The sequence below is a fragment of the Sinocyclocheilus rhinocerous genome, unplaced genomic scaffold (genome assembly GCF_001515625.1).
Source record: "Sinocyclocheilus rhinocerous isolate Xijiao unplaced genomic scaffold, SAMN03320098_v1.1 scaffold2393, whole genome shotgun sequence".
In the NCBI taxonomy this organism is placed as follows: domain Eukaryota; kingdom Metazoa; phylum Chordata; class Actinopteri; order Cypriniformes; family Cyprinidae; genus Sinocyclocheilus; species Sinocyclocheilus rhinocerous.
Window position 1 is genome coordinate 190,516 of NW_015635043.1, and position 12,548 is coordinate 203,063.

The 12,548-nt window shown below is 34.4% G+C and overlaps 1 protein-coding gene across 1 annotated transcript in view; it reads right to left on the reverse strand.

The window, feature by feature from the left end:
• Positions 1 to 563: 563 nt before the first annotated feature.
• The window catches only part of LOC107746340 (CD9 antigen-like), an 18,615-nt gene continuing 6,630 nt past the window's right edge, over positions 564 to 12,548 (reverse strand). Inside the window, exons 2-8 of the mRNA XM_016560492.1 lie at positions 10,489 to 10,585; positions 3,382 to 3,479; positions 3,074 to 3,148; positions 2,897 to 2,977; positions 1,869 to 1,919; positions 1,585 to 1,668; positions 564 to 1,340 (exon numbers count right to left, since the gene is read on the reverse strand). Of these exons, the coding sequence (XP_016415978.1) occupies positions 1,275 to 1,340; positions 1,585 to 1,668; positions 1,869 to 1,919; positions 2,897 to 2,977; positions 3,074 to 3,148; positions 3,382 to 3,479; positions 10,489 to 10,585 (552 nt within the window). The 3' untranslated portion in view covers positions 564 to 1,274. The remainder of the gene's footprint in view (positions 1,341 to 1,584; positions 1,669 to 1,868; positions 1,920 to 2,896; positions 2,978 to 3,073; positions 3,149 to 3,381; positions 3,480 to 10,488; positions 10,586 to 12,548) is intronic.

The following is a 12,548-nucleotide window of genomic DNA, read 5'->3' on the forward strand; positions in this document are numbered from 1 at the left end:
TCACGTTTTCACAGCGCAGATGGTTGGGTGGTAGAAGGCACAAGACAGCGTCAGTGGATCTTCAGCCTCGAGTCTTTACTTAGCTACATGTGTAAAATAATCAGGCAACTCTACACCATAAGATCCACCTTGAGAATGAGAGGATTTGGCTCTATCGTGCCAGAGAATACCGGGCTGTACCGCTATCAGTGGGGGCTTCAGATGAGCCCGGCTATTGCATAACAGAAACCCGATCATCGATGTTAGCGTGAGTTCAAACGCATGAAAGCAGAGCTGGGAATATGTGTTAGTGTGCCTTTCCTGAAGCGGAAAGGACATGGAGAAATTCAGAGGGGAAGAAAGGGACAGTTCACCTAAAAATCATCATTTACTCACCCTCGACTTGTTCCAAACCTGTATGAGTTTCTTTCAGATGTCGAACAAAAAAGAAGACATTTTGAAGAATGTTGGTGACGGTAGCCATTGACTTCCATAGTATTTTTCTACATACTAAGTCAATGGCTACCGTCAACTGTTTGGTTACCAACATTCTTCAAAGTTTCTTTTGTGTTCAAAGGAACACATACAGGTTTGGAACAACATGAGGGTGAGTAAATAATGACACAATTTTTGGGTGAGCTGTCCCTTTAAGAGGGCTTACTGGACGATATGTATGCAAGGATTCTTCTGAAGATGAGTTTTGTGCGCATGTGCATGTCGTTCTGATCCTTCCGTAATGTTTATTTGCGTTTGGAACGTGTCGTGATGTAGAAGACTACTTTGTTTACGTACAAATGTAAAGTGAAAGGCATCTGTGGGTCTTCTTATCAATGTTCCCAGCAGCTGTGGGTTTGCCACAGAAGCCCTGGCATCACATTACACAATATTTTTACCTGACATGTGAAGCCACGCAGCAACAGCCTAGAATAGCATCAATACATACATCTGCAAACCCTCGCAGAAAGAGCTGATCAATGTGCACTAGAACTGAAGTCAAAATCGAAATGATATTAAAACGACTTTAAGAAATAATAGAAAGGTGCCTTGTTTTAGTCGCATTTGGAAGATCCAGCTCCAAAGCGGGCATTAAATAAAGACAATCCAGCTATTTGATAGACTTTAACCAACTAGGCTGGACTAACCATTGGTTGGTTGAGGTGTACAGGATTATGAAAGTGGAGTTTGTTTTCGGCTCCTGAGTGGCAGAAAAACACCTTGAACTTTGTTGGAATGCTATTGTTGTATATGCAAGTCCAGCAAAGGTTAAGTGTCAAAGGTGAAAGGTCATGTCCAGGTTAGATCACCTCCCTGCTGTTCCGAATTGCACAGCATAGGACCATACTGAAAATCATGCCAATAATCTGTAAAAAGAGAAGATGTTGCACATGAAATTACAGTTGACCCTGTTTGCTTCCCTTTTTAATCCACACTCTGACTGTATATACAATAAGTGCACGTTATTATATTAGATATTGGCTTGACAAAGCCTTGCTTAAATGTTTTAAAAAAGTATAAAAATTATGAAGTTTGAAGGTTATACAGGATTTACAGGAAGAGAAGGAAATTGATTAAATTGACTACAGTTAATGCCATAATGGTATTTACCATGACTCCTGCGATTCCAATCCCAACATAACCCACGATGAAGAGCTTACTGTTGAAAAACTCTGCAATGGCCTCATGACATGTCTGCATGGAGTCAAACAGATTGATAACTGACTGATTGATAATATGCATCTCAATACCACATCTGCCTAAACAATTCAATGCATATTGAACACAGACGCCACACTAACTGAAGTGTTATACAGTTCTACAAGTGCCAAACATACAAGAGTTCTACTAATTGCATTCATAATGGTTCTCATCTGTGCTTCATTCATTCTCACCTGGTTTGATCCGACGTTTTGACACAAACTGGTTGAGTCACAGCAGTTCAACTGCAGATGTGAAGCGTTACAAATTTAAATCTTTCATAATAAGGTTAGACAAATACATAAATATAATTTATATTATATTTATATCAGTGTTGTTATTGATCACTAAAACTATTAAAAGTCATTTTTATAATTGATATAAAGCTGAATTAAGGTATAAATATTAAAACAAAAATTAGAACTTTTGCCTTGGAAATTAATTGAATTAAGTTTAAGTACTAAAATGACTAAAACAAACTGAAAAAAAACAACAACAAAAAATCAAGCAAAATAGAATTGTTTGAAACTGACAAAATCATATAACAAATTTTTTCAAACAAACAAATTTTAGTTGAATTAACATTTATATTTAACATTCAAAATGTTAATAAGCAGATTATAAATAAAACTAAATTAAAGGGGTCATATGATGCAATTTCATTTTTTCCTTTCTCTTTGGAGTGTTACAAGCTCTTGGTGCATAAAGAAGATCTGTAAAGTTGCAAAGACTAAAGTCTCAAATCCAAAGAGATATTCTTTATAAAAGTTAAGAGTTAACCACACCTACCTAAAACGGCTCGTTCTAACACGCCCCCACATATCTACCTCACTATGTGGGAAGATTTGCATAACGCCACCCAAATGTTCACGCAAAGAAAGAAGGCGTAACTTTTATTCTCGCTGTAGTATTTTTGACACTGCCGCCATGTCGTGAAGGCGCTGTGTTTCTTTGTGAAAGCGAAACACTACTTTCAAAAGAGGACGATATCCGCTTCACCAAATACACAAAATAATGTTCTTTTTAGCAACATCATATGACCCCTTTAAACTCCATAAGAAACTAAATAAGCATATGACTTTTCTAAATAAGCTTTGTATTCAGTAAATGTTAATAATCTCTATAGGGCAGTTGATTTTGTTAACATTTTCCGCTTTATGTTTACTCTCCTGTTTCAATCAACAGTGAGACGCAAAAAACGAAGTAAAAAGTGCAAACTCACTTTGACATGGTAAGAGTGGACGGTTGCATTTTTGCGGTTTTCTGCTGATTTGTCATAGAAATCTTGTATTTCCTTAATGATCTAAAATGACAAATGAATAAAAACTTATGTTGTAAAAGTCAGACTGATTTTATTTCAAATGAAGTCTGAATCGGATCTTTTGCAGTTTAGTAATACCTCGTCTTTGTTGACGAACCCAAACACTCCTGCAGCGACTTCTGCTCCAAAGATGACCAGAAGACAGGTGAAAAACTGCCATGCAAGAGAAACACAGCACCTGGGTTATGTCAACTGTATATTCCATACAGTATTTTATTAAATAAAGAAATATTCCAGGTGTTTCCTCCTGTTTTTTTTTTCTATTCTCAAATCAGAATGTTTTAAATAAAACAACATCATCAAGTTTACTGTCAGTTCCTCACTGACCATTTGTCAGTGAGCAATATTGTTTTGTTACCTTGAAAACAGAATAATATCTCACTCACCAATCCCAGAAGGCACTGAGACTCCCTCACGGCACCACAGCAGCCGAAGAAGCCCACCAGCATCACCAGACCCCCAGCCGCGATGAGGATGTAGACCCCTGCGCAGGACACCAGAACACACACAGACATTTTATGCTTTTTCATGCTGCACCAACTTTTGGGAAAATCTGAGGAATTGATTTAAATTAATTTACATGCAATATGGCTTACTGTTGGTAGCCAATACATTATTTATATAAAAATATTACAAATAATTAATAAACTCAAAAAGGGCTGAAGGATGTGTCAAATTCAAAATTCCAGTTCTTTTTTCTTTTCTGTTTCTTTTTGTAAGATGATTACGGCAATTCACTGGATTTATAATGAGAAGCATTTGTAAACCTGTTTTCACAGAAAGCTTAAGGGTTTAATTTAAATGAGTAAATTAAGACATAAGTATTGTTATTTTACAACTGTAAAGTCATTTTAAACTACAGATGTAAAACAACAATATTAACTGTTAGAAATATTAATATACTTTTTATGAGATATTATTTTCTTATGTTATAGCACAGTTATATTGCAATATTAATATATTTCTGTCTTAGAGATAACAATAATGGACAATTATTATTGTTATTATTAAAATTGTTTGGCTTCCTAAAAACACCAGTGTGAATGTAATGTAAAGGAGGTTTGAGACCACTTTTAAGTCAAGATACAAGTCAATACAAATAAAACAAAAACAAATGCTGTTCAATTTGGTTGCTGAAAATGAGGCAAATCTCTTAATTTTGTACCAGATTTATGCAGTTTACTTTAAAATTAACAAAATGCTATTTCTTCTGAGGTCACAAAATGCATTGGGAAACACTCATACTGTATATTATAAAATAGTATTGATAGTTGTATATAATATACAGCATAAACATTAGCTAAAGATTAAAAATAACAACAGTAAATAAATAAATAAAAACAATCACTTTTTTGGGGGCTTTTGTCACAATTTAAATATTAGTAATAATCCTTGAGATCCTGCAGATTTCAAATCATGTACTTCCAAGAGGTCCTGCTCCAGCCAAGTAACTGCCATTGATGTAAATTGGATCGTTAAATAATCATTTTCTCCTGGTATTAGACCCTTTTTGACACAATACTGCTGTCGTTTCAGCAGGATGTAATCAGTCACCACCAGCAGAGGGAAGCACAAGCGTTAAGTGAGTCACTTTGGGAGATGACAGCATGTGTTTGAGCACAGCGTGACCGCGTACAACACTTCAAGATGATGTCATTAGCTTTCACTTCAGCCTCTTCCATCAACTTATTATCCTTATTAGAGCAAAACAGAAAGAGAGTGTGGGGTGCATGAATTCCCATCTGCCTCCGCAACAGAGCCACAGGTCTAATACCTGACAGGTTCAGTCAACATCAGGCCATGGGGAGTCAGCTTCCTGTTACTCACTGATCTAGGATCAGCATCCTCAGACTCTAGCCTCAAATTGTAATCTAGACACATGAGCTCTTTAGTTCATCCTGAGCCGGTTTAATTATGCCACAGGAGACCTGGGCCAGGTGGGAAGTCTGGAAATGAGATTGAAACTCTCTTGAGAGAGAGAGAGAGAGAGAGAGAGAGAGAGAGAGAGAGAATGTAGGGGATTTTGTGACCCTTTGCTATATCATTAATATAGGATAAAAAGGTAGAAGATGTAGAGTAATTACTACAGTGCTTGCAATGTCATGCTGTAGTATATGATATTCATCAAACATTCAGGCCATGGATTTAAAAGTTTCAAAGGCTTGGGGTTGGTACGATTTGATCAAGGCCAATCAGTGTATTTGAACAAATTGGTTAAGTGACTAATTCAATGACTCACTCATAAAGACCCATGGGCATAACAATATAATCGGCAAAGAGAGTCAATAAAAATCCCCATCACAAGACACAAGTGAAGTGATACAAACAGAGAAAAGTCCTGGCTGTTCCACTAAACATTAGAGGCCCTTATAAAAGCGAAAGCACAGTTCTCAACAGGTCACATGATTTGAGGTGTCATTCTTATCTTTAATACTAATAATGCTTAGGTTTAGGACTTTGTTCAAATTGCTAACCCTCAGTATGAGCAATGGTGATACTTGTCTTTGCCAACACCACTAAGCATACCAAAAAAAAACAAAAAAAAAACAACACTTTTTATTTTCCCAGAACATATACTTCCTCTAGGCTGAGAGTGTTACTTACTCATACTGAAAAGACTCACCATTATCTCAAGCATTTGGGAAACAAAAAGAGTAAAACTGAGATGAACGAAAACAAAGTGTGACAGAGAGAGTGAACACAACCTTTATCTTCCCTCTTGACTAAAAACGATCTTGTCATACGCTGATAATATTTACACCGTTGCCACAGTAGCTGCGGAGAAGACAATCCTTTGTCATTGCTGACTGTAATCTAAAAGTCATGTAAAATGTGTGTGTGTGTGTGTGTTTGTAGACAGGGAGGACTAAGAAGTCTGAACTGGTTAATGTCAGCACTGTCAGATGGTTTATTCCAAACGATTAAGGTTTGGCTGGTTAGCATGGTCCAGTTAACCCCTTCTAGATACTGTAAGTACACTATTCAGGAAGCAAAAGGCATCTGTCTTTATTTATGGACATTTAAAATTACTCAAGTATTCTGACAATAATAATAGTAATAATAATTGAAATAAATAAACACATTTTTATTATTTAAAATATAATATTTAATTCAGATATTACATTATGTTGACAAGGGTCATTGCATAAAAAACAATTAAAAAATAAATAATAAAATAATAATAAAAACAAAATTTGTCCGTACCCCAAACTTCTGAATGGTAGTGTACATACTAAATAAGCTGCAGGTAATCATAGTCTTGCTGCTGTTATTTGGAAAAGTGTGATATTGTTTTTATACAACAGCCTGATAAACAACAAATTAATACTGAGGATCTTACATTTTAGACAGAATATTGCCAGCTTGATCCTTCCTCAGAAATATTTTAAAATGAAATCAAAACAGAATTGGCTATTCACACAATGTAGTGGTGTGCTGTTCTATCAATGAATTCATTTCGAACGCATAAAATGCAATGTTCGGTTTCTTGCACAGACTGATTGTTTACTTTATAAGACTTCAATAATTCGTCAGGAGCCACGGTATTAATTCTGTACTGCCTGTATATGCTTTTTTTCTCAAAGTGACGGTAGCCACAGACTTTTTATGACATTTTATGAATCACCAAGGGCCACAGTTTTAAAGTTTCACAGTTTCATATTATGCGATTTAAATTTTCCTTTCTCTTTGGAGTGTTACAAGCTCTTGGTGCATAAAGAAGATCTGTAAAGTTGCAAAAATCATCGCTCCGGCCGGACAGGGCATCATCACAGTATGGTGTGGGGCGTAACATTTCCGTCTCACGCTTGAGGTATTCGGCCAATCACAACGCACTGAATAGCTGGCCAATCACAGCACACCTCACTTTTTCAGACCGATGAGCTTTGTAAAAATCGATGCGTTTCAGAAAGGAGGGGCATAGAGGAGAAACAATAATGTACAGTATGTGGAAAATAATGTGTTTTTTGAACCTTAAACCGCATAAACACATTTCATTACACCAAATACACAAAATAATGTTCTTTTTAGCAGCATCATATGACCCCTTTAAAAATCTTCTTTACTGTTCTACTGAAGAAGAAAAAAAGTCACCTACATTGTGGATGAGAAAATTAACAGCAAAATTTTCATTTTTGGGTAAACTATCCCTTTAAGGTTATAAAATGTAAAGACAGTTTTATATTTTCATGTATAGATACCTATTTATACTGATACACACAAACACACACACACACACACACACACACATATATATATATATATATAGTGGAGCTGTTACTATAAGAATAAGTAAATAAGACAGAAACAGAAACTGACTAGTTTCAGTGAGTCTATAAATATAAATGTATGTGGGTTGTATTTGCATCTAACTATGGAAAACAAGATGACTGTGTCTGATGCAAATGTGACTGTGGGTTGCAGGCTCAAGTGAACAAGATAACTCTTCATCTGGGCTGATGAGAAACGAAACTTTGACTTTGTCACCGGGATATTGCTGAGGCTTTAAGTCATGCTCGTTCACACTGGCTTCTTTTCACAGCTTTAAGTACTAAAACCCACAAATGAGGGTGATGTCAACAACTAAACCGAGCTTGAGGAGGCTGTTTGAGGATAAGAATATTTCCTGACATCATGAAGTTCTCCTCTGCATCCAGATTTAGCACTGCATGACCTGTCTGTATCTCTCTCTCCTCCCATGTTGACCTGTTGCCACAGCAGACCTGAAGTCTTGTGGTTTCCTCCATGTATGCATAGCTTGAAATGTCATTTCCTGTTTTCAGAAACACCAGCCTCTGAAATGCGCAAGAACTCAGTGTGTCTCACGAGGGTTGGGCAGAAGGCCGTGGAAACTTTGCCACTCTGAGTGGCCTCAGATTTTTCCATCCAAACACTAGGTCTGTCTGACGCGCTTTTATTTCTGTTTTAAGGGCTATAGAGGGGTCCAAAACTCTGAAAGCACTAAATTAAATTTGTATTATTATTTAATTCATATTTTGCAGAACTGTAGAATCTATAAATATATCCTATTTTTTTTATAATTTTAAATATTATCAATTTTAATATTATAATTATCATTAATTAAATACATTAAATATATTGTACAATAAAAGTTTTTATATTAATTATAAATATTATTTAAATATTCTAATTTAATTTTGTTATAATGTTTTTGTAATATTTTCTAACATAACTTTTTTTTATAAAAATATATTATCAGCATTAAAATTTGAGTGAAAAGTTAATAATAATAATAATTAAGTTACATAATGGAAAATACAATAGATAATAGAGAAAATCATACCATGTTTTTCCTGTCTGTCGTCCCTTTATTTCAGTTTTAAGGGCTACAGTGGGAAACCACTAAATATTTTTTTAATTAAATGCATATTTTCTATTACAAATATATTATCAGCATCTTATTTTTTTTTTTTATTATTTATATTTATTTTACAGAAGAGGATTAGGGCCAAGCAATAATAAAAAAATAAAACCATCTCGAGATTAAAGTCATTATAATGCGAGATTAAACTCGTTACATTTCAAGAAAAATGTCAAAATAAAATGTTGAGAATTAAATCGTTAAATTTAGAGAATAAAGTCGCTGTGTTTCGAGAAAAAACTCATTAAATTACGAGAATAAAGTTGAAATAAAATGCTGAGAATAAACACTGGTGTGATGTTCATTTGATCTCGTTGGACAGTGTTAGTCAGCGTCTGCAGTGGCGCAGGTCCTAAAGCGTAATGCTCGTGCATGAAAATCCGAAAAAACTCATTAAATTACGAGAATAAAGTTGAAATAAAATGCTGAGAATAAACTCATTAAATTACGAGAATAAAGTTGAAATAAAATGCTGAGAATAAACACTGGTGTGATGTTCATTTGATCTCGTTGGACAGTGTTAGTCAGCGTCTGCAGTGGCGTGCATGAAGCATGAAGCATATGATGCAGTCGACTAGAGTTCGCATCTGGCTTTCGCCGAACTCGCACTTCTTCTTTTTTTCATCACATATCACATCGGAAAATGGAAGTCAGTTGCCTAACGAGTGCTTAATAATGATGTATTAATTGGGTAGGTTTAGGTGTAGGTAGGCTATAGGGAGGGCTTTTTTGTGTACCAATAAGGCAGCGTCTATTTAATAATTTTAATAAATACACTCTATGTTATTATTGCATCCTGTAAATGTACAACAATACTGAGGTGGAAATAGTTTCTGTCACTATTTATAAGCATAAATAGCATCTAATTACTATTTACACTTATTGCAAAGATCTGCTACTTTGACATAGCGTAAATAGAATCGCTGTTTTCACTTAGTGTAAATAGCACATCGCTAAAAATGCTGCGGTTTTCACTTAGTGTAAATAGAATATATCACTAATTTCACTTAGTGTAAATAGAATATATTACTAATTTCACTTAGTGTAAATAGCATCCGATGTCATATGTGATGAAAAAAAGAAGAAGTGCGAGTTCGGCAAAAGCCAGATGTGAACTCTAGTCGACTGCATCATATGCTTCATGCACGAGCATTACGCTTTAGGACCTGCGCCACTGCAGACGCTGACTAACACTGTCCAACGAGATCAAATGAACATCACACCAGTGTTTATTCTCAGCATTTTATTTCAACTTTATTCTCGTAATTTAATGAGTTTTTTCTCGAAACACAGCGACTTTATTCTCTAAATTTAACGATTTAATTCTCAACATTTTATTTTGACATTTTTCTTGAAATGTAACGAGTTTAATCTCGCATTATAATGACTTTAATCTCGAGATGGTTTTATTTTTTTATTATTGCTTGGCCCTAATCCTCTTCTGTAAAATAAATATAAATAATAAAAAAAAAAAATAAGATGCTGATAATATATTTGTAATAGAAAATATGCATTTAATTCTCAACATTTAATTTCTACCTTTTTCTCGAAATGTAACGATTTTTTTCTTGAAACACAACGACTTTATTCTCGAAATTCAATGATTTAATTCGTAACATTTTATTTCGACATTTTTCTTGTTATTTAATGATTTTAATCGCGCATTATAATGACTTTAATCTCGAGACGGTTTTATTTTTTTATTATTGCTTGGCCCTTATCCTCTTCCATATAATAAATATAATATAATATAATATAATTCTATCTATCTATCGATCTATGTATAATTTGACATATTATATATAATATAATATAATTATTTTATATTTAGTAATTATAATTTAAATTATTATTTAAATATGTTAAATAATACAATTAATGTTAATTTATAATTCTTAATTATAATTATTTTTAATTCATATTTACATATTATAATTGTATTCATTTTGTGTCATAATGTTTCTAAAATCTAAAACCTTGCTTATTTTTTAAAAATGTTCCTACTTTAGGCTCTAAATCACATAATTTAAATGTAGTCTCAGATACTTCTTCGGCCCCACTGTATATAGGCATTGGAGAAATAATCATGAAATATGATCAATTAATTGCTTACCGATAAAGAAGGTCTCAGGTCCTCCGTCTAAAAGAGACACGGTTTTTGGATCTAGTCTCAGCCAGAGCCCCACAGCCAGAACCAGCGAGCCCATCAACTGCAAAAACAACACCGGAAGATCTTCAGAGGATGTCATTTCAGATCCAAAGAACACAAAAGAAGACATTTTTGCAGAATCATTATCAGATAAATGCCTAAACAACACATTGCATGTCGATATGTTATGAATGACATCAGCTCAAGTTCAATTCTTCAAGATCAATTCATTTAACAAAAATGAATATGAACACATTGTCAGACCTTTATCTCAGGCCTGAAAAATTCTGTACTCTTTGTCTTAATTTTTTTCTGCAGTTATGGAGAGGTGGCACAGATATTTTCCACTCTGGCAGGATCCTTTTGGTCTTAAATCTAAGAAATGACGGCTGAAGGCCTAACCATGAAAGGAATTCATCCACCAGCACTCTTAAATGAACTCTAATTACTGCAGACAAGGAAAGCAGACACTCATCTGTCAAAGCGCATTCAAGCCCATCTTTTGTGTATCATTTGATTCTATTTAAAATGCCCTTCCCAGTTTTACACTCTTGGACTCCTGCCACCACTCAGGGCAATTTTTCCAATTTGGAGAGGGTAAAGCATGTTAAAATGGGCTTTTGTGTAAAATCAACACCTCTGAGATTTCTCAGGTCAGAAGGGCAAAGACCATGTAAGGCGGTGAAAAAATCATATTACATATGTGTTTAAAACGAAATCCATGAGGATGATGCAAGACAAGACGGCACTTTCCTCAGCCTCTCCTGTCTGCTACAGCTGTCATATAACACAACCCCCCGCGGGACAGCAAACCCCTCAAACACTCGGCAGTGTAACATCATCCGGCCCTGTGTCCCCCTCCCCTCCCCTCCCCCTCCAGAGATCTCCTCCGGCATCAGGGGTTATCTCTGGGACAAAAGACCAACTGTCTGTCTGTGACACACTCCACTATACAGTGTGTCTGTGCGTGTGACTGAAAAACCTGTTCATTATAAGATAAATGCATATTGTATATCATGTAGAAGTGTATATTAGATGTATATCTAATGTATATTAGAATGATTTCTGAAGGATCATGTGACACTGAAGACTGGAGTAATGATGCTGAAAATTCAGCTTTGTGTTACAGTGAAAAAATACATTTTACAATATAATCACATAAAAAAGTTAGTTTAAATTGTAATAATATTCCACAATATTACAGTTTTTACTGTATTTTTGATCAAATATCAAATATATTATTATTATTATTATTACAATTTAAAATAACTGTTTTGTAATTGAATACCCTAAATTGTAAAATACATTTTATTCTTGTGCTGCAAAGCTGAATTTTCAGCATCATTACGCCAGTATTCAGTGTCACATGGTCCTTCAGAAATCTTTCTAATATGCTGATTAGCTGCTCGAGAAACATTTCAGAGTATTATCACAGTTGTCTTATTATTATAACAGTTGCACTGCTTCATATTTTATTTAGAAACCATGATACATTTTTGTTCAGGATTCTTTGATGAATATAGAGTTAAAAAGAGCAGCATTTATTTGAAATTAAAATCTTTTGTAACATTATAAATGTCACTTTTGATCAGTGTGCACTGTAAAAAATGACCGTGAATTTAACGGTAAAAGACTGTAAAAATGCTACAGTAAAAACCTGTTAAATGGTTAACGGTAAATTCCCCTACTATATACGGTGAAAAACTGTATTGGACATTACATGTAATTTTACAGTAGTATACCGTTTTTGGAAGTGAAAAAAAACGTATAATTTACAGTGAATAACCGCAAATTGACATTCCCAGAATTCCCTGCATTACATTTCAAATTTGATGTTTTTTTTTGTTGAAATAACTATGTTTCTTAGTTTTTTTCTTATCAGTTTTGTATATTAAGGTTGTATGTTACACCTAATGTTGTTAAGGTGAGACACTGCAGGTAAATAGGGAAAAATATTAGCCAATAGTTATCACCTTACTTACCCAGTTGATTGATTACATTGATAATTGCAAACATTTTTTGTA